Raw genomic sequence first — 21,225 nt, forward strand, 5'->3', positions numbered from 1 at the left:
TTTCCGAGTCCGTTTCTACAAAGTCTCCGTCTGGTTTTCTGAGACGTACTATCCCGCCCGAGTTCTTATTTCTGTCACTGATATACCTGAAGAAAGATTTATCTCCTTTCTGGATGTTCTTTGCTAGAGACTCCTCCATGCGGAATTTGGCCTCCCTAACTGCTGCTTTGACGGCCCTTGACTTGGCCAGATATTTTACTCTAGAGTCCTGTGTCCCTGATTGTTTGTAAGAGATGAATGCTTTTTTCTTCTCTTTGATGATGTCCGAGATCTCCGTAGAGAACCACTGTGGCTTGTTGTTCCTACTCCGTTTGCTTAATGATTTAACATAGCGGTTTGTTGCTTCCTGTATGGTGGCTTTCAGAGTTGACCACATTTCTTCCATGCTGACGGTGTCTGCTTGGCTTTGTAGCGCCTGGTGAACGAAGTCTCCCATGTCTTGGAAGTTTGTGTCTTTGAATTTGAGAACCTTGGTCATTGTGGTAGATTTCGTGAAACCTTTCCTGAGATTGAACCATATCATATTGTGGTCACTGGAGGCCAAAGTTTCACCCACCGAGACCTCTGTGATACTTTCCCCGTTGATAAGTACTAGGTCCAGTATTGCCTGATCCCTTGTTGGTTCAGATACCAGTTGCCTGAGTCTTGCTCCATTCAAAGAGTTTTTAATAGCTTCCTGCTGTTGCCGGAAGCAGAGGAAAGTGTGACCCAATCCACATCAGGCATGTTCACCTGGTATTGTCCTAGGTTCCAAATGCTGAAGTTGCTGTCCAAGCTCGCTCCAGCCTATCTAACCATTCTGTTTGCAGGATGTCTATATCTCTGTAGCAGTTCTAATATTGTGAAGCCACAATGATTCTCAGCTGACATTTGCAGGATACAAGAGTTGGTATGGTATGGTATAATATAATGGGTGATTTCAACTACCAACTTAATAATGAAGAGGGAGCATGAAAACTCACCAATAATTTCTACACATGCTCCATACACATCTCAGAACCCCTCTCAAAAGCCAAGGAACTAAACCCTCAAAGCTAGGGGTGGTAGATTTAGGGGCAATGTTAGGAAATTCTACTTTACGGAGAGGGTAGTGGATGCCTGGAATGCGCTCCCGAGAGAGGTGGTGGAGAGTAAAACTGTGAGTTCAAAGAAGTGTGGGATGAACACAGAAGATTTAGAATCAGAAAATAATATTAAATATTGAACTAGGCCAGTTACTGGGCAGACTTGCACGGTCTGTGTCGGTATATGGCTGTTTGGTGGAGGATGGGCTGGGAAGGGCTTCAATGGCTGGGAGGGTATAGATGGGCTGGAGTAAGTCTGAACAGAGATTTCAGCAGTTGGAACCCAAGCACAGTACAGGGTAAAGCTTTGGATTCTTGCCCAGAAATAGCTAAGAAGAAAAAATTAAAAAATTTAAATTGAATCAGGTTGGGCAGACTGGATGGACCATTCGGGTCTTTATCTGCTGTCATCTACTATGTTACTATGTTACTCAACACAAAAAGAAAAAGGTAAATACCACTGCAATAGTGAATATGTTGTTTTGTCTCAGGAAAATAGTAGCTTCATCAACAGTAACTAGTCGTTTCAAAAAAAGTTGGCACCAGCTCGCTGACAATGCAGCAAAATCAATTTGGAAGTGTCCACTCGACATCGATTCTCTTCAAGCATTCAAACATTTGGGCACCCGCTTTGCTGATAGCGTCTGCATACCCAGCTGCTTGTGGATTATACATCCAATACATTCCCTGGATATCTGTAGTGTCTCAACAAATGTTTCAGCCGAAATTCACCAATCTGCCAAAATCAGGTCATGGACATGGTCAACAATTTCAGGAGCTGACACCGTTTGAGGCCTCCCAGATCTCGCTGCATCTTCGGTCTCAAAATCTCTACAGAAAAAGTTTGCCCACCACTTCTTCACTGTGGAGTATGATGGGCATATGTCACTCAATATTTGAATCATACATTCATGGATTTCCTTTGGAGTTTTCTTCTGCAGGAATAGGAACTTTATGACGACTTGGAGTTTCACCCTTGAAAATTCCACATATTTTGTTGACACGGTTCAATCAGTGATCTGAAGCAATTTCAAAGCACAGCATTACGATTCTGCAAATTGGCACATTGCAAAATAAAATAACACTCTTTTCAGCTGCAGTGGCAAAATAACGCTCAGAATTTAAGAAGTTGGTTGGGCTGAGAAGTTTTCAGGACCCTCTCATATTACTGCCGAGGCAATTAAGCGTCTTGGTCTTTTGTTAGGAGATATTAAAAGCAAATCTAAGAAACACATGGGCCTTGTTTTTGGATGGGGAGGGAATGAAACTTTTCAATTCATTTATTAGATTTTTATTTCCTGCTGTTGTTGATTGTGCAGATTTGTTCCTATAATTGTTATATTGTGGCAAGATAGTATAACATGAATTATTAAGCCTTTCCCCTACTCTCCACCTCCAACGGGCAAAAATGTGGCAAAAGTCTTTTGTGCATCAGTTGCAGACCCTGCTAAAGTAATGCTACAGGTTTTATTCTCTGTAACCAATTAATTTTAAAAGCTTATAAAACTGCTCCAAATTTTGAAAAAGAAAGTCACATAGACTGTGTGTATTTAATGCATTGATTTTTGCTTTCCTTTTATTTCTGTTGTTGTGTGCAGGGCCAACATTATGAAGAAGAAAAAAGAGCCTTAGGGCATGAAATAATTACACTCAATAACCATTTAATAGAGGCCAAAGTGACAATAGATAAGTTATCAGAAGACAATGTAAGTACTTAACGAACCCTTTTTAAAAGCAAAACTGTTTACATTCTAAATTGTATTTTGCTATTATTTGTAGCATTGATTAGAACAGTGAGCATGTGTGAAATGGTTTTATCTTAAAAAATTCTTAAATTAGGCAATTAACAGCTTTGGAAATCTGCCATTTACTGTATCTAACTGTAATCTTTCGTGTTTAAATGTATGTTTTTTGGCTAATCTTTTGTGGGTGCGCTAGAGGTCCTGGGTTCAGGCCTCAAGGGTTGCAGCAGGAAGTAAATTAATGACAATAATAACCAAGAGTGGTTGCATAAATAATATATTTTGTAGACATAGGCTTAATATTACAGAGATGCAATGCTTAGAAGAAAGATACACCATGAATTTAGAGTTCCTTCTATGCTTTTGGGAAAGAGAGAAAAGAGTTTTTCCTGTGTATCTCTGAATAGGTGAGATGTGGGGGTGTTGTGAGGGGGAAGACAGGAGGTAGAAAGAGAGAGTCAAGAGATGAGGTAGCCAGAGAGAAGGGGTAAGGCTTTTAGCCTGTATTTATACATTTGAGTTGATCTAAAAATAGCATCTATTAAGTACATATTTTCCAGTATCTTTCTTCTGTTCATAACTTGGAAACTGTTTGAAACAATGGCTCTCAAATGATAAGTACCTGTCATTAAGAACAGGCAGCTGGAACTTTCCTTTGTACGGTTACCTTAAGCATCTGTCTTTAGCACGTCTGTGGAAACTCAAGGGCTCTAGTGGATCCTCCCAGCAATCTGTCAATGTTCTTTGATAATCTCAAGTAAGAACATAAGAATTGCCGCTGCTGGGTCAGACCAGTGGTCCATCGTGCCCAGCAGTCCGCTCACATGGCGACCCCTAGGTCAAAGACCAGTGCCCTAACTGCTTACGTTCTGGTTCAGCAGGAACTTGTCTAACTTTGTCTTGAATCCCTGGAGGGTGTTTCCCCTATAACAGCCTCCGGTAGAGCATTCCAGTTTTCTACCACTCTCTGAGTGAAAAAGTTTGTACGGAATCTATCCCCTTTGAACTTTAGAGAGTGCCCTCTCATTCTCTCCACCTTGGAGAGGGTGAACAACCTGTTTTATCTATTAAGTCTATTCCCTTCATTATCTTGAATGTTTCAATAATGTCCCCTCTCAGTCTCTTCTTTTCAAGGGAGAAGAGGCCCAGTTTCTCCAATCTCTCACTGTACAGCAACTCCTCCAGCCCCTTTTACCATTTAAGTCACTCTTCTCTGGACCCTTTCGAGTAGTACTGTGTCCTTCTTCATGTACGGCGACCAGTGCTGGACGCAGTATTCTAGGTGGGGGCGTATCATGGCCCGGTACAGCAGCATGATAACCTTCTCCGATCTGTTCGTGATCCCCTTCTTAATCATTCCTAGCATTCTGTTCACCCTTTTCGCCACCGCCGCACATTACGAGGCGTTATCATTGACTTGTCGACCAGTACTCCCAAGTCTCTTTCCTGGAGGGGTCTCTCTAAGTACTGCACTGGAAATCCTGTATTCGTGTATAAGATTTTTTGTTACCAATATGCATCACCTTACACTTATCCATGTTAAACTTCATTTGCCATGTCACAGCTCATTTCTCGGGCGTGTTTATGTCACGTTGCAGGTCTTCACAATCCTCCTGCGTCTTCACTACTCTGAATAACTTTGTACTGTCTGCAATTTTAATCACGTCACTCGTCGTACCAATTTCCAGGTCATTTATAAATATGTTGAAGAGCACGGGTCCAAGCACTGAACCCTGCTGCACTCCACTCGTGATGCTTTTCTAGTCTGAGTATTGTCCATTTACTCCCACTCTTTGTTTCCTATTCGCCAGCCAGTTTTTAATCCACGTGAGTATTTCACCCTCGATTCCATGGCCCGCAATTTTTTGAAGTAGTCCATGTGGAACCTTGACGAACGCCTTCTGAAAATCCAGATATACAATGTTGACCGGGTCACACTTGTCTATTTGCCTGTTTACTCCCTCGAAAAAGTGCAGCGAGCTCATCAAGAAAGATCTTCCTTTGCTGAAGCTGTGCTGGTTGGTCCTCATCAGATTGTGTTCGTCAAGGTGATCAATAATGCGTTCCTTTATCAGCGCCTCTACCATCTTTCCCAGTATCGAGGTCAGACTCACCAGTCTGTAGTTTCCCGGATCTCCCCTCGAACTTTTCTTGAAGATCAGCGTAATATTCGCCACTTTCCAGTCTTCCGGAATCCTTCCCGATTTGATTGACAGATTGGCTATTAGACGAAGCAGTTCAGCTATAGCCCCTTTCAGTTCCTTGATTACCCTCAGATGGATGCCATCTGGTCCCAGGGATTTATCATTTTTAAGCCTATCAATCTGCCTGCATACCTCTTCTAGACTGACCGTCAACCCTGTCAGTTTCCCGTCTTCATTTCCTGCCTATAGCCTGTTGGCTTCCGGTATGTTGTGTATATCCTCTTCAGTAAATACAAACGCAAAAAATGTGTTCAGTTTGTCGACGATGGCTTTGTCCTCCTTTAGCACTCCCTTTATTCCATGGTCATCCAACAGCCCCACTGCTTCCTTCGCGGGTCTTTCCCCTTAATATATCGAAAGAGCGGCTTGAAGTTTTTTGCCTCCTTGGCTATTTTTTCCTGGTATTTTAGAAGTCACTTAGGCCACGATTCTCAAATAAAAACACGTTAAAAAGTGACAGTCTGTTAACAATAGCAAATTCAAAAAGCGAGTCATTTTCCAAAAATCGTGCATACAAATGAGGTTGATGGACAGCAGCGAAGATTCGCTAAATTTGCATGTGCCGATCGCAGAAAAAACGCAAAAAGAAAAACAAAACAAAAACACAACAGTAGAGATGTTCAATCTTTTCTGCTGCCAACCAACAAATCCCCCCCCCCCCCCAGCAGTGGGAGCCAGTATGAGTCAAGGTATGCCTCGGTGATGTGGTCGTGTTTTCTTAGTGAATAGATTAGTCTCAGGGCTGTGTTTTGTACTGCTTGTAGTTGTTTAATCAGTAGTCAAGGAGACCTAGGACTAGGGACTGGACCATGAGCTGGAATTGTTTTCTGTCGAAGAATTTTTGAATTTGCCTTAGGTTTCTCATGACCGCAAATGATTTCTGTATTGTTTTGTTGATTTGTGGTTGCATGGTGCAGCATCATTGGTGTATCGTCATTCCCAGAAGTTTTAGAGTGGGTTGAATGGGGTATGTGATTGAGTTTATTACTAGTTTATCAAGTATATTCATTCTGGATCTGCTGACAACCAGACCTGTTTGTGAGGCTTTAAAAACTGGCCATAGTCACTCTTGTTACATATATTTCACTTCTTAATATTTAGAAGAAGAAATCCAGGACAGGAGACGCTCTTTAAAGTATAATTTCCCCAGAGCTTTGACACTGGGAATCAGCATGGCCATCTCATTAGAATAAAACCATCATGGCAGCTAGTTGGGTCTGTGAATGGGTACATGACATATGGAGTAGACATATGTTCATATTTTGTTCAATGGGATGAAAAAATATATACAGGGTAGGGATATAGGAAAATAGCTCTAAAGAATACTGGAAGTTGTAATAATAACATTAAATATTGCTATACATTTATACAATAGAAAGTTTCCAGTCATAGGAGCAGGATGTGATATTTACACCAAGAGGCAAATTCTATAGGCGTCCTAGGGAGATGTGTAGGGCCACCTAAGATCACCCAAGGCTAGGCGTGGGTGTGGTTTCTCCCAAAAGTAGACTTAGGCAAGCTTAGATGGCCCTAGGTATCTCCCTAGGACTGAGATAGGTGCCTGAAATATAGGCCAGCAAAATATTGGTCTACATTTCAAATAGACAGGGCCGCTAAGCCGATCGCGGCATGGAAATCTCCCTGCCATGATCAGTTTAGTGGCCATGGCAGGGAACCTGTCCCCCCCCCCCCTGCAAAGTTAACCGGCAGGAGGAGCACTCAATTCCTCCTGCCGCCACCCCATGTGTGGGCGAACGTTGTCATGAAGAATGAGTGGCCCAGCCAAGAGCAACTGAGGTCGGGTTTTGTGCATTTTTTGCAAAACATCACAATAATACACTGCTGTGCCATTTCTTCCACATGGAACTTTGTATGTGATGATGATGTCTTCATGATCATAAGCAAAAATCATCATTTGTTTGACTTTTGATTGAGCTCATTTAAACTTTTTTGGTCGTGGAGAAGATGGAACTCTCCTCATCATTGAAAAACTACGCAAATACAGCTAAGACATCCTAAGGGCCTGAATGTCTATATAGGTCATTAAAAAAATAAAAAATAAAAAGACAGGCGTCTTGCAGTTTTGAAAATGGTCATTTTCCAGACCTGACTTTTGGATGTCCTTGCAGAAACATCCAAAGTTGGACTTGGACGTCCTATCGAAAATGCCCCACTAGTGTTTCAGCACAAATTATAAATAGATTTATTATGCTCCTGAAAAACACACCCATCAGATTGTGCAGGTAGGCTGCTAACCAAAGCCTGTCTTGATAATGAGAATGGCCCATGGCCCTGGGTCAGGGATCTGACCCTGATGGCATAGCAATAAGCCTTTCTTGCACATCTAATTATGAGCGGAAGCCCTCAGCCAGGCAATTCTTTGGGCGCTAATACTTAGATCATATGTGTGTTTTCCACACTCCTTTCCTTTGGTTACCAGTGAGAGGAGTTCCTTGGCCTTCTGTCTTAGGACAAGTAATTACAAACTGTGCATGTCCATGAAGAGCTGGTAGGATGCAATGCAGGAACTAGTATTCTGGAACAGTCTCATCCCAAAAGATTCTAATGTCTAAGCCCCCCTTCCAGGGGGCACTAAGGATGAATTTTAGAACTTTTGGCTCTTTTTAAGTGGTTATGACCACTGTGGAATGGTGAGGAATCTGTAGTTTCTCAAATCCCAAAGCTTTCTAGTCTCTTTACAAAGAAAAAAAAAAAAGAATCTACCTTCTTATTAATAATAAGTGATTAAAGAAGGGAATCTCTCATGTTCTTATTGTATATCCCATATATACAAAACTAAGAAAAAACTGCCAGTAGATCTAGAATAAGCTTGCAAAAAAGGCAGGGAATATATGTAACTTGGAACAATAATTCCTGTAGACCGATCTCAAATATAAGCACATGACGCTAGACGTCCAAAGTCAGCAGTAAGAAAATGTCTATTTTCGAAAGGAAAACAACCATATGTCTGAAATAATTTTTTTTTTAAATCCTCTATCTCGGGGGTAGGGAATGAGATCTATTTGCATGCACTGCTTTCAATGCATATTCATTGGGGAAATCCTGAAAATCCGACTGGAATACGGCTCTTGAGGACCGGAGTTCCCTACCCCTGCTCTATCTGGAAGTCCAGGCCATTGAGACACTTAGACCGCCAGGATGTCTATCTTTATACCATATTTTCGACCAAAAATTTGTCCAAGTCCCAAATGCCCAGAACAAGACCATTTGGACGTGGGAAGGGCCAGTCCTGGCCACCCAGACTTGGCAACAGAGCAGTGGGGCACCTTAGAGGGCACTGCTGTGAACTTCACATAAAGGGTGCCAGATAAACATCTTACCAGAACTTACCAGAACATATAGGTTATGGTGAGCCCCCTAAAACTCAAGATACCTACTTGTCTACAACCCAAATAGCCCTTATGGCTGCAAGTGGGACATATTGTATATGATAGTAGAAAGGGTTTGTGTGTATGTGTATGTGTGTGTGGGTGGGTGGGGGGGGGGGGTAGGAGAGCTCACATTTTCCACCATGAATGTAGTGGTTAGAGTGGCTTATGGGACTTGCTACTTCTCTCTATGGTTCACTGGCCCACCCACCAGGCAACGTAAGACACCTGTGTGCAGCTCTACTAGGCTTTCCTATACCAGGTGCTGATGTTCTGATCTTTGTGGTTGTGAGGGGGTCCATGAGCACTGGGGGAGTCTTACCATGATGCATGCAGTGGTCACCTGGTCAGTTTGGAAACCTTTATGGCACTTAGACCCTTCTAAAACAGGTTTAGTTCCAAATGTATAAGTTCTGTCCAGGATGTCTTTCATATTGTTTATCGCTACAAGATGTCCATGTCTAACCCGCCCTTGAGACTGCCTACAGCCCACCCATAACACACCTCCACCACATCCATCTTATGTTCTGTACGTACAGAGGCTGGAACACCTCACTAGTTGTACAGAAAGACCATTTTGATTATTGGCACTTGGATGTTCTGGCGATTAGGATGTCCAAGTGTTGATTTAGGATGCTTTTTGGACATCTATGTTTTTTGAGTATGGGCCCCATAGGATATGATTATAACACAATCAGAAGAGTACAGCCAAACAGGTATTTTGCTGTGTCTCAGAGGAGAAACTTTTATAGTATTTAATATTAATTAATATATGTCATCATTTAGATAATATTTCTTTCCAAATGCTAATTCAAAAAAGTGAGTTGTTAATAGTGTTTTAAATGCTTTAAAATTAGATTCCAATCGTATAAAGTTTTGAAGTTGGTTCCACAATGAGGGTGCCAGATTAAAAAAAAATGCCTTTGATCGAGAAGTTTCCCATCTAGATCTTTTAACTATAGGAATAGCCAAACCGTTATCTTGAAATTATCTTGAAACTGTTATCTTGTTATCTTGAAAGTCCGCGGTGGTATATATGTAATAGTCAATGAGTTCAATTATCCCAGCTGTAAAATATTTAAAGATTTATGGGTCAACATAAGTATTTTAAACTGGGTTGTGGAGGCTTTCGGAAGCCAATGATATTCATGAAAAAGAGGGGTAACGTGATTGTACTTACTTTTATGTCCAAGAAGTTTAATCTTGTGTTAAATGTAGAGATTCTGGCATACATAATATTACAGTAGTCAAATTTAGATGTAAAAATGCATGTATTAATGTATGTAGATTCTTATTATTGAAAAAAATGCTTAACTGATAATTAAAAGGGAAATAATTTTACTTAATCCTTACAATATTTTGTTAATGGTTTCCACACATCCTGAAATTTCTTAAAGTATCCCCTTTGTAAAGTTCAGGATATAGGGAGGGGGGTATTTTATTATTACATATATTATATAATAATGGAATATATGGATGGGAGGGATGGGAAAGGGGAAGGGATAAAAAATTTATATAATGTACCAATGATTGTTTATAAGTGGAATGAATATATTTTACACTTAATGTAATTTTGAAAATGAATAAAGAATATTAAAAAAAAAATGCTTGATCGCTTGGAATTGATCTTAAAGAATATAATCACTTTTTTGCAATTTCAGAGACCTGATCATTAAAAGATAAGTGTAAATCTACAATAATTCCTAGATATTTAAATATCTTTTGAGATTTGTTTTCCAAGAAAGTTGTGTAACATTAGGTTTAATTCCGTGTCCTTCTTTTTTGATACGGCAACCAGAATTACGCACAGTATTCAAGGTGAAACTGTACCATAGAGAGATACAAGGGCATTATAACATTTTTACCTTTGTTTTCCATTCCTTTCCTAATAATTCCTAACATAGAGGTGAGGGTTTCAACTTGTCCTCAACGATGACACCTAGATCCTTTTCCTGGGCAGTGACTCCTAATGTGGAACCCTGCATCACGTAGCTATATCCTGAGTTCCTCTTTCCCACATACATCAACTTGCACTTGCTCACATTAAATGTCATCTGCCCTTTTGATGCCCAGTCTCCCGGGGTCCTCTTGCAATTTTTTACAATCTTTTTGTGATTTAACAACTTTGTGATATCAGCAAATTTAATTCTCACTATTATGTCTAGATCATTGATATATATTTTTAAAAAGTAGTGATCCCAGCACGGTGACGGGTCAAAAGCGCGCGAGGACAAAGGCGCGCCGACAACCGAGCGAGGACAACTGAGCACAGGGCTTAATCGCGCCAAAGAAAACCCGTATTTTAAAGGGCTCTGACGGGGGTGTGTGGGGGGGGAACCCCCACTCTACTTAATAAGGATCGCACTGCCTCACGCTGCCATGTTGGGGGGTGGGGGGTGTAACCCCCCACATTATACTAAAAAATAGGGAAAAAGTTAAGTTTCCAGTATAATGAGGGGGTTCCCCCCCCAAACCCCCCACAACACCAGCGCCATCTCTATTAAGTAAAGTGGGGGGGGGGGGGGGGTTCCCCACCAATACCCCCCGTCGGAGCCCTTTAAAATACGGTTTTTCTTCGGCGCGATGAAGTCCTGCGCTCAGTTGTCCATGCTCGGTTGTCGGCACTCCTTTGTCCTCGCGCGCTTTAGACTATGAACCAAAGAAACTGAAGACAGAGAAAGCCCCCATGTGACAGTAGCAGGTAGGAACAGGCATGCATGCATGGTAGGTCTGCTTAAAGGCTTCCAGAAAAGTTGATGGAGTAAAGCTCTGTTGGTGATATCACCCAGGTGTGAGGATTTCAATATCCTACTTGCCCTCAGAGAACAGAGAAGAGCTGATGTAACTGTGGATAACTAAATGACTAAGATATGCATACACTTTATAGCACATGTATGACTGTCATCTATATGTACACCCGCCACCACTGCAAATATGTGCTATCAAAAATAGGTGGGTATTTACAGAATAGATGTGCACACAAAAGCGCATACATGGTAGTATTCTAAATATTTATGCACATAATTCAAGCATGTTAGTGCCCGTTTTATAGAATTGCCCCCTAAATGCATAACATGAGTCTCTTCCACTTGTACCTTGATTTGTAACTCATGTTCAGCTCAGACTTGGAAAATGTGAATAATAAATTGAAAAGATTTTCTTAGGAGGTGGCATCCCTGTAGAATGGAAGCCTATAAATGGTGCACTTAATCTACGGAAGTGAAATAAACACAAGGAACAGGGAATTTCCATTTTTCCCATTGTTCTTTGATGGTTATTTTTTTCTGATCATAGTCCAGCAAGACAATACATGCAATTATGGCTAGGGTTTGTGAACATGGATCAATTTCTCAACTCACTTTTAGATTTGATCTTACCTATGTTGCATGGGAAACGCATGGTTTTATTAGACAATGTTTATCGACTCTGTACTAGAGATATTGTAATCTGTTCTTTCATGTGCATTTCAGAGTTTCCTTTCAGCTTAGGGCAACCTGTTTAGATTGTAAGCTCTAGCGAGCAGGGACTGTTTCCTTACTGTTTGACTCTGTACAGCGCTGTTTGCATCTGGTAGCGCTATACTGTAGAAATAATTAATAGTAGTAGTAGATACATACCCAGGTTGCATACTTGGGGGAGGGGGGTTTTATTTTCCCTGCTTGCAAAGAGCAGAAAGGGTGCATGAATCCCAAAAAAGCAAGTGCTGACAAAATAAGGTACATGCTTTGTTTTTCCTGACTATATTGTGCAATAGTAAAATGTCACCGAAATGGCAATTTTTTTTTTTAATGACTTCAAACATAGATTCGATGCAAGCTTTACAACTGTTTTTTTTTTTCTTTTTACTTTTTTAGGAACTCTATAGAAAGGACTGCAATCTAGCTTCTCAGCTGCTTCAGAGCAGCAAGACATACCACAGGGCACATAAGCTCTCTGAGGTAACATTGCTAAATTTACTGTGATCTTATGTAAAAGATGTACTATGATCTAAAACCAGCCGGTACCGTATAGACAGCACTGTTTTATGTGACTGCCTTGCAAGATACCAGAGTTCAAGAATGGCTCCTTGGGCCTTGTTTCATAGGTCCACCGTTCCTGGGGCTGACATGTTCTTTGGGGAATAGATGGCAAGGCAACCGATTGCATTTTCATAATTCTCCGGTGTCTCTTTCGGGAGTGGCAGTTTATGCGCAGTTAGTTTAGATATTTTGGGGAGAATGAGATTAAATATATTTTAGAAAGGTTAGACATAGGTGCACTGGAAAGAAAAGTGGCTTAGTGAGGGTGAGAAGTGCCTAGAGTGGTGAGGCCCCTCCCCCCTCCCCTCCTTCCCCGTGCCCCTTCCTTTCCTCCGGTGTCAGGTCAAAAGCGCGCCCAGACAATTGAGCGCAGCGCGGAGGTGCATGCCGCTCAAAATAACTGTTTTTAGGGCTCCGACGGGGGGGGGGGGGGGGCGTGGAGGGGGAACCCCCGCACTTTACTTAATAGACATAGCGCCGCGTTGTGGGGGGTTTGGGGGGTTGTAACCCCCCACATTTTACTGAAAACTTCACTTTTTCCCTGTTTTTAAAGTTTACAGTAAAATGTGGAGGGTTACAACCCCCCAAACCCCCCATAACGCCGGCGCGATGTCTATTAAGTAAAGTGGGGGGGTTCCCCAACAAAAACCCCCGTCGGAGCCCCTAAAAACAGTAATTTTGAGCGGCGCACACCTCCGTGCTGCACTCAATTGTCTGGGAGCGCCTTTGTCTTTCGTGCCGTTATCTATGAACCCTTTCCTCCATATCATTGTAACTCAATTTATCTAGGCCTTAAGAAGAGCAGTCTAAAACGACTTCAATTAATACAGAATACTGCAGCTAAGCTCATTTTTGGGAAACGAAAGTATGATCATGTTTTCCCCTTTGTTGATAAAGCTTCACTGGCTCCCAGTTCGCTTTAGGATCCAGTTTAAATGCGCATGCATAATCTTCAAGCTTCTCTATGGAATATTGGATCCTTTTGTTCCCTTATGTTGGAATACCCTTAAACTTTGCCATTTGAGAAACACACAAAGATATAAGTTAGCCTTCCCTTCCTTTAAGGGAATTAAATCTGCTGGGAAGCTCAGTCGATCTTTTGTTTTCAAGTTTGTAGAGATCTGGAATGAACTTCCTGACTCCATTAGGCTTTTAGGCCAGCTGCAATTATTTCGTAAATTCCTGAAAACTTTGTTCTCACAATTTTTAAATGGTTTAACTACATCCTCAACAAAATGATAATATTAAAGTTATTTTTCTTATGCTTTTCTTATGTACTTTAATTTTTAATTGGTTCTTCCTTCTCCTATGTTTTCTGCTATGTACTCTAGTCTTAATTATATGTGAACCGAGTTGAGCTCCACTGGGAGATGACCCAGTATATAAACCAAAGATTAGATTAGAATAATGTTCACGGCGCAAGCAGCAACCCCAACCTGCTGCTCGCGCCGGCGTTGGCTCTTCCTCCGACGCCACTTCCTAGGTGCGGGTCCAGGAACTGACGTCGTATGAAGAGCCAACGCCGGCGTGAGCAGTGGGTTGAGGTTACTGCTCGCGCCGTGAACGTTAAAGTGGTATGGGGGAAGCAAAATGGCATGCGCGCCTGGGTGGGGGCGGAGGGGTGGGTCTGGCGCCCCCACCAAGAGGGCACCCGTGGCACACCGCCCCTCCCTTACTAAGCCACCGCTTGGACCAATAACCTGCAAATGCATCTTCCTGTTAACTATAAAGTAAAGAAAAAAACAAGGAGCAAAATAAGATTGAACAAATGATCAAGAAAATGATTACTGGATGCATTAAAGTACAGTCAAACCTCGGTTTGCGAGTGTTTTGCAAGACGAGCAAAACATTCTCGCAAAACTTGTCTCGCAAACCGAGTGTTGACTCGATTTCAGAGCACCCCCCCGAAAACCGGCATCATTTCCCCCCCCCCCCCGCCCGTACCGGCACCTTCCCCCCCCCCCCCCCGAACTTGAACTTACCTCCCCCGTCTGGCACCGGCACACAGCCCACAGGATGAGAATTAGAAGGCGCAGGTGCATGCTCAAGGCCCGGCAGAGGCATGAAGATCTTCAAGCGGCACCAGCACGTCCTGTGGGCTGCGTGCCGGTGCCAGACGGGGGGTAAGTTCAAGTTGTTCGGGCGGTGGGTGCCGGTTCGAGCGAGGGGGCGAGCAGCGCCACTGGCCTCGTGGTGGGGGGGTGGTAACGTATCAAAGCGAGTTTCCATTATTTCCTATGGGGAAACTCGCTTTGATATACGAGTATTTTGGTTTACGAGCATGCTTCTGGAACAAATTATGCTCGTAAACCAAGGTTCTACTGTATGTCTTTGAAATATATTCAAATGCATGTCAATGCTCCTATTTTTTGGTTACTATTTTTTTCCATTCTTTTTTTTTTTAAACTTCTTTATCCATTTTTAAAACTATAATTGGGCACAGTAAATGATGCATTTACATAAAATATTAATATTACAGCACAATAAACTTGTTAAATATACCTCTTAAACAGTGTCAAAACATACCCCCTCTCCCCTCCCTAGGATGTGTATGTTTTCCTCAATTAGATAAATAAGTCATTCCTTACAATTTTTAACCATGTATTTATTTAAACCTCAAATTACACAAATAAAATCATCCTTAGTCACAGCCATATTTGTTCCAAAATTGTTTCCCCTCAAGGCATGTCCTTTATAGCTGTTATAGAATTCAGTTGTTCATAGTCAATCCTCCGGCTTCAGTGAAGCTTCCGCTTGTGAGACACATGAATCTGGAGTCCTGTGGGCTGTAACCCTGAGTTCGTCGGCTCTGGGCGGCTCTGCTATTAGTGCAGGGCAAAGTTTGGAGGGGGGTCTTGTTGAGTTTGATATCACACGCTGCTCTGCCGCAACCCGGAAGCAATCAACCGAGCGACCTGATTGGGAGTCCCATGCTCGAGAGGAGACCTGGAACTACTGTATTGGAGGGCTTGCCATTGGCGGCATCTTCATCGTGTGCTGGAGACAAAGGGAGTGCTCGGGTGTAGTTTGTGCCCGTTGGGTGATCCAGCTGGAACATCACTGCTTCCTTGTGAGTTGCGACGGCTTAATAAACCTGCCGTTGTCACTATGGACACCTTGTGGATGGTTTTATAGCAGATGGAATGACTCTGTTCAGTAACATTCACATCAATTATTTATGAGATCGAATAATATTTCTTTACAGGTTATTGATCAAACTCAAAATCAGAATTAGCAGATTGCTAGATAGGAGTCTTTGGAGTGCCAAGTTTGTGAAATTCAGGAATTTAAAGTTGCACAAATTAAGAAGAGAGACATTCTACAGAAAAGACTGGAATATCTAGAAAACCAAAACAGGAGAAATCATTTAAGATGATTGAATTTCCCAAAATCTTCTTCAATATCATCTATAGACATGGTATAAGATATTTTAAAGATATTCTAGGCATGCCTGAATCTAATTTGCCCCCTATTGTTAGGGACATTTATTTGACTATTTCTTAAATAGACTCTGGAGGAGTAATTGATGGCCAAGAAATGGTTCATGATGAGAATTTTAATTTGACAACCTTAGGGCCTCTTTTACAAAGCATGCACCGAAGGCCACAGGAATTAATGGACTTCGTTGCTTACCACAGCAGCATTGCTACTGTGGCTTTATAAAAGGAGCCCTCCCTTTGTATTTGAGCAGGATCATAATACTGTGCTTCAACTTTACTTTAGATATATTTCTGAAATGTTTATGGGCTCAACTATTGGAAGTTTTCTAGAATGACACAAGCAAGGCACAGAGAAATCTTGAGTTTAAGACCACAAGTTCAGGCATTATGGGCTAAGTTAAAATTTCCTTGTAGATGTTTTGCTTGGTGGACAAAATTGATTTTTGAACCCATTGTTGAGAATCACCAAATGCCGTTTCTTGATTCCACAATTTCCTTAACTAGCTGCTGATGTGTCTCCGCACACTTTTCATAATAGTTTATATTTCCTAGATTTTTTTTTCCTTCATTCTTGGTTCCCATATTGTGGTCTGTGTATTATTTTCTTTGATGATTCCCGTTGTTAGTATTACTTTCATTCATGTGTAACTGCTTGAATGTAAACTCTTAATTTCATAAATAAAAATAAATGGCAGCATGGGGCCTAAGCGCTATTTTGCATGTAAGCAGTAAAATGACATGGGGGCTCATTTTCAGAGCCCTTAGACACACACAGAGCTTTGAAAATGAGCCCCACAGCGCATGTGTTTGCAAGGGGATGCACAGAGAAGTGGAGCACGGTTGGCATATACGTGGGGCTCCCAGTTATGAACCAGCTCTGTGACTGACATAAGTGCATGCCGATACTGGGTTATAATAGAACCCGGGTGCCTAGGTTCTTTTATACAGTATAATCTCGTTATAACGGACTCGCTTATAACGGAACCTCGCCTATAGTGAACAGAAAATCATCGCATATAGCAGACCCGCATATAACGGACTTTCGGATATAACGAACAACCAATTTGGTCCCCAGAGCCGCTTTTAGCGTTAGCTTTGTTCGGCTATAATGGGCATGCAGGCTCCGCCTACATGGCGCGTGCCATGCTGGAGATATAGTATCAAAATGCAGCCCAGAAGAAAATGACAGAGCATTTTTATTTCCAGTACAGTACGACATAATGCTTTAGAACCTCTTTTAGTGTTCTGGTTTTGCAATCACTTCGTGCCATGCCAATATTTTGCTGAGTTTTGTTAACGATGTTGCTGATATGATTGTGCAGTGACTGTTCTTCGTTGATTGTACGTTATTTCAAGTTGACCGAAATAAAATTTGTAAAAATATGCAACTCTGAATATAACGGACCGTTATTCCAGGTCCCTTGAATTCCGTTATAACGAGATTATACTGTAGAACAGATTCCTACCAGGATACCCTGGAGGGATCCTGTTTTACAATTTCCCTTCTAATGTGCTGTATTAACTGTTAGAGCAGAGCTGCGCTGTTTTGTTTATTCATGGGGATTAATTAAACATTGTTAATGAAGAGATTCACTCAAGGCGCAGTCTAACATAAAACTGACAATTGTAAGAGCATAACAATAGTCAAATGACCAAGCATAAATGCAATCAATGAGGTATTGGCTTACCCAACATGCGCACAGTTACATTATCCACCTATCTGCAGCAGGAATGCATGGAACTTACTGTATTCTGAACCTTATGCATGTAACTGGGACCCCCCCCACCCCTGTGCATGCCCCTTGCACATATGCACTATGCTGGCAGGGCACTTAAGTGCTAGTCTGTATTTTTAGAAGGGGCAATTCTATGAAGTTTGCCCACATTTAGAGGCCAAAATGCAGGACACTGAGCGTGAATTCTACAACGGCATCTGGATGCCCAGATTCTATTACAGAAGAGAGCTCAAGTCCACATTTCTGTGCCAACATTTAAGTGCTCCCACTTATGCCAAGTAAAAGGCGGGCATTCGTGCTGGTGCCTGAATGGTGCACTTTAGAGCGTTACCTAGTATTCTATAAGTTACACGCATCAGTTTGGAACCCGCCCACGCTCCACCCAGATGTATGCCCCCCATAAAGTTACTCGCTATGTGGGTTGAATGCTATGTTTACAGAATACCATTTTGTGCCCAACTAGCCATTCACGTCCGTGTCAGTATTCTATGACCTTAGCACACAAATGGCACTTGCCTTTAGGTACTAAGGTTACAAAATGAGAGAGTAGAGTATTTACAATATCATATCACATTTGCTTAAAAGGTTTTTTGTGTGTCAGCATTTTTTGCATGGTTACAGCAGTATAACCAAGTTACTTGCAGTACCTGTAGCATGTGTTCTCAAGGACAGCAGGACACCTATCCTCATATGTGAGTGAGATCATCTGACGGAGCTCACCGTGGGAACAGCTCTCCAACTTTACTCAAGCTTTTGAGTTCTACCACACGTGCATATGTCTTTCTTCCTGTCCCTGATGCGTGGGACCTTACCAGTCAAGTGTGTACCTAACAGAATTCAACCTCAAGGAGAGGATGGAATATAAGTAAGGCTATATCTCCTACTATCCTTGAAGAATACCTGCTCTAGGTAAGCAACTTGCTTTCTCCAAAGAGAAATAGGATACAGATTTCTTCACATGCGGGATGCCCTAGCTACAGGCTGCCTTCAACAACAAAAGTGGATGATGAAACTGAGCCTCACACCAGATAAGGCTTTAGAACAATAACATGCCAACTGTATTTTTTTTTTTTTTGTGGGGGGGGAAGGAAACACAGAAACATGATGGCAGATAAAGGCCAAATGGCCCATGTAGTCTGCCCCTCCACAGTAACCATTATCTCTTTCTCTCTCCAAGAGATCCCATGTGCCTATCCGAGGCCCTTTTGAATTCAGACATAGTCTCTGTCTCCACCACCTCTTCTGGGAGACTGTCCCATGCAACTACCACCCTTTCTGTAAAAAAAGTATTTCCTTAGATTACTCCTGAGCCTATCACCTCTTAACTTCATCCTATGCCCTCTCATTCCAGAGCTTCCATTCAAATGAAAGAGACTCGACTCATGCACATTTACATTACATAGGTATTTAAACGTCTCTATCACATGTCCCTTCTTCCGCCTTTCCTCCAAAGTATACAGATTGAGATATTTTAGTCTGTCCCCATACGCCTTATGATGAAGACCACGCACCATTTTAGTAACCTTCCTCTGGACAGACTATCTTTTTTTATATTTTTTTGAAGGTGCGGCCTCCACAATTGTCCAGAAAATATCTGGGACTAGGGGAGGTGGAGTTTGATTCTAGATATCAAATAGATTCTGTCTGACTAAACCAACTGTCCTGTTGAAGCTCTGTTCCAAACAATAATGTGATGTGAATGTGTGAAGACCATGTGAGGTCAATATCAAGTGTGCTACTGACATAGTCATAGCTCTAACACTACGAGCTGTGACACGACCCTTAATAGTGAGGCTCTGCTTGGGCGTAAGCAAAAGAAATGCAGTCTTCTAGCTAATTTGAAAGAGTGCACTTACTGATGGCAGTCTCCATCCTGTTTGAGTCAAAAGAAACAAAAACCTGGGAAGACTGTCAATGTGTTTTACTCCACTCAGAGAGAAGGCCAAGACTTTCTTACACCATAATGCAGCCCAAAGTATGCAGTGCACTTTCCCATTTTTGGGCATGAGGTTTTGGGACTAAAATGGTGGCAGATCTATGAGTATTAACTGGTTATGGGGGAACAAGACCACTCTGTTCTTGAAAACCTTTGTGAAAGTGGATCAGCTTCTATTGCCCAGCACTCACTGACTCTGCAAGATGAAGTGAGTGCCACTAAAAGCAGGATCTTCCAGGTTTGGCTCTTTAGATGGCAGGATTCTAGCAACTCAAAAAGGAGCTTTCATCAGCTGAGATAAAGCAACACTGAGGTCCCATGAAACAGGACAGGAGGCTTTTAGTAAAACAGCCAAAATCGATTTAAACATCATATCAAAATGCTCCTACCTAACTACCCAGTGGACAGAAGTCACAGGGAGTTTTTGGGATGTCATATCTATCATAGCTCTTAGATGTCAGTGAAAAGAATCCCCATCCAAATTTATATGGTAGGGAGAAACAATCCTGTATGGAGACTGTGTAATAAACAGATTCTACAGGTTAGTTGAATTGGATTTTAAGACCAATTGGTAATAAGCAGATTCTATCGGCTGGTTGAACTGGTATTTTATAAAGCCCCTGAAGTTCTAGGTGAAACAAGGCTATGTCAGGCATCGGCTCTTAATCATTGGAACAAGATATGTATATTAAGTCTACTTTTAATTTTCTCACTGGCTAGCTTTCTCTTTATGTTTTACTTCAAGCCTTGACATCACACATTCGAAGCAATGAATTGCTTTTTGAAGGCTACCATGGACAAACTCAGGGGCATCACAGTAAGAGAATGCGTGGTCCTCATGTTGGGGATGCTTCAAACATACTGGTGACCTTGGTGCCATGGTCTGAAGGGGCCCGATTCCAGTGCACCCCATCCTCTGCTTGACATCTGTCATCCTTGTCTCTTGTCATAGATGAAGACAAGGTTGAATCCTTCCTCTTCCTTGGGAAATCAGACAATGACTAATCTCAGTGATATCTATTGATGCTAAAATTTGAGGGTGACCAATGAACTCTCAATTTCAATGCATTCTCAGTCCTCAAAACAACTCCAGGGCTATGGATATCAATGCTACCAATACCAATGGACTGGTCTTATCAGTGCCAAAAATCCATGCATGCTGTTTCTCATGACCACAGATTCCTCTCTTTGACATCTGTGATCACAAAATAAAAAGTGAGGGATTATGATCAAGTCCCAGACACTCCAGTCACAGAATGTGGATATTGAAGGGAATTGACTTAGTAGAGAAAGAGAGATTGTTCACCCTCTCCAAGGTAAAGAGAAGAAGAGGGCACTCACTAAAGTTAGAAGGGAAAAGATTCCGTACAAACGTAAGGCAGTTCTTCACCCAGAGAGTGGTAGAAATCTGGAATGCTTTTCCGGAGGCTGTTATAGGGAAAAGCACCCTTCAGGGATTCAAGATAAGGTTGGCTAAGTTCCTACTGGAACAGAACATACGCAAGTAAGGCTAGACTCAAATAGGGCATTGGTCTTTGACCTAAGAGCCGCCGCATGAGTGGACTGCTGGGCACGATAGACCACTGGTCTGACCCAGCAGCGGCAAATATTATGTTTATATGTTCTTATGCCACTCTGGGAACATTTTTTAAAACCACTGGTAACTTTTTTTTCTGGGATATGTCCAGAAAAATA

At 41.9% G+C, this 21,225-nt stretch overlaps 2 protein-coding genes across 5 annotated transcripts in view; one reads left to right on the forward strand and one right to left on the reverse strand.

Annotated features, from left to right (window-relative positions):
- BEGAIN (brain enriched guanylate kinase associated) overlaps positions 1 to 21,225 on the forward strand; it is a 205,462-nt gene that overhangs the window by 179,805 nt on the left and 4,432 nt on the right. For all 3 annotated transcript variants that reach the window (XM_033951536.1, XM_033951538.1, XM_033951537.1), the window contains 2 exons: positions 2,663 to 2,770; positions 12,254 to 12,337. In XM_033951536.1, the coding sequence (XP_033807427.1) occupies positions 2,663 to 2,770; positions 12,254 to 12,337 (192 nt within the window). The remainder of the gene's footprint in view (positions 1 to 2,662; positions 2,771 to 12,253; positions 12,338 to 21,225) is intronic.
- The window catches only part of WDR25 (WD repeat domain 25), a 260,069-nt gene that overhangs the window by 33,451 nt on the left and 205,393 nt on the right, over positions 1 to 21,225 (reverse strand). The window contains exon 8 of one of the 2 annotated variants that reach the window (XM_033951543.1): positions 15,013 to 15,758. The exons of the other annotated variant lie outside the window; for it this stretch is intronic. The gene's annotated coding sequence lies outside the window, so the exon portion shown is untranslated. Of the gene's footprint in view, positions 1 to 15,012; positions 15,759 to 21,225 lie in introns of those variants that run through there. 2 annotated transcript variants of the gene reach the window in all.

Source organism: Geotrypetes seraphini, chromosome 7 (assembly GCF_902459505.1).
Source record: "Geotrypetes seraphini chromosome 7, aGeoSer1.1, whole genome shotgun sequence".
Lineage (NCBI taxonomy): Eukaryota > Metazoa > Chordata > Amphibia > Gymnophiona > Dermophiidae > Geotrypetes > Geotrypetes seraphini.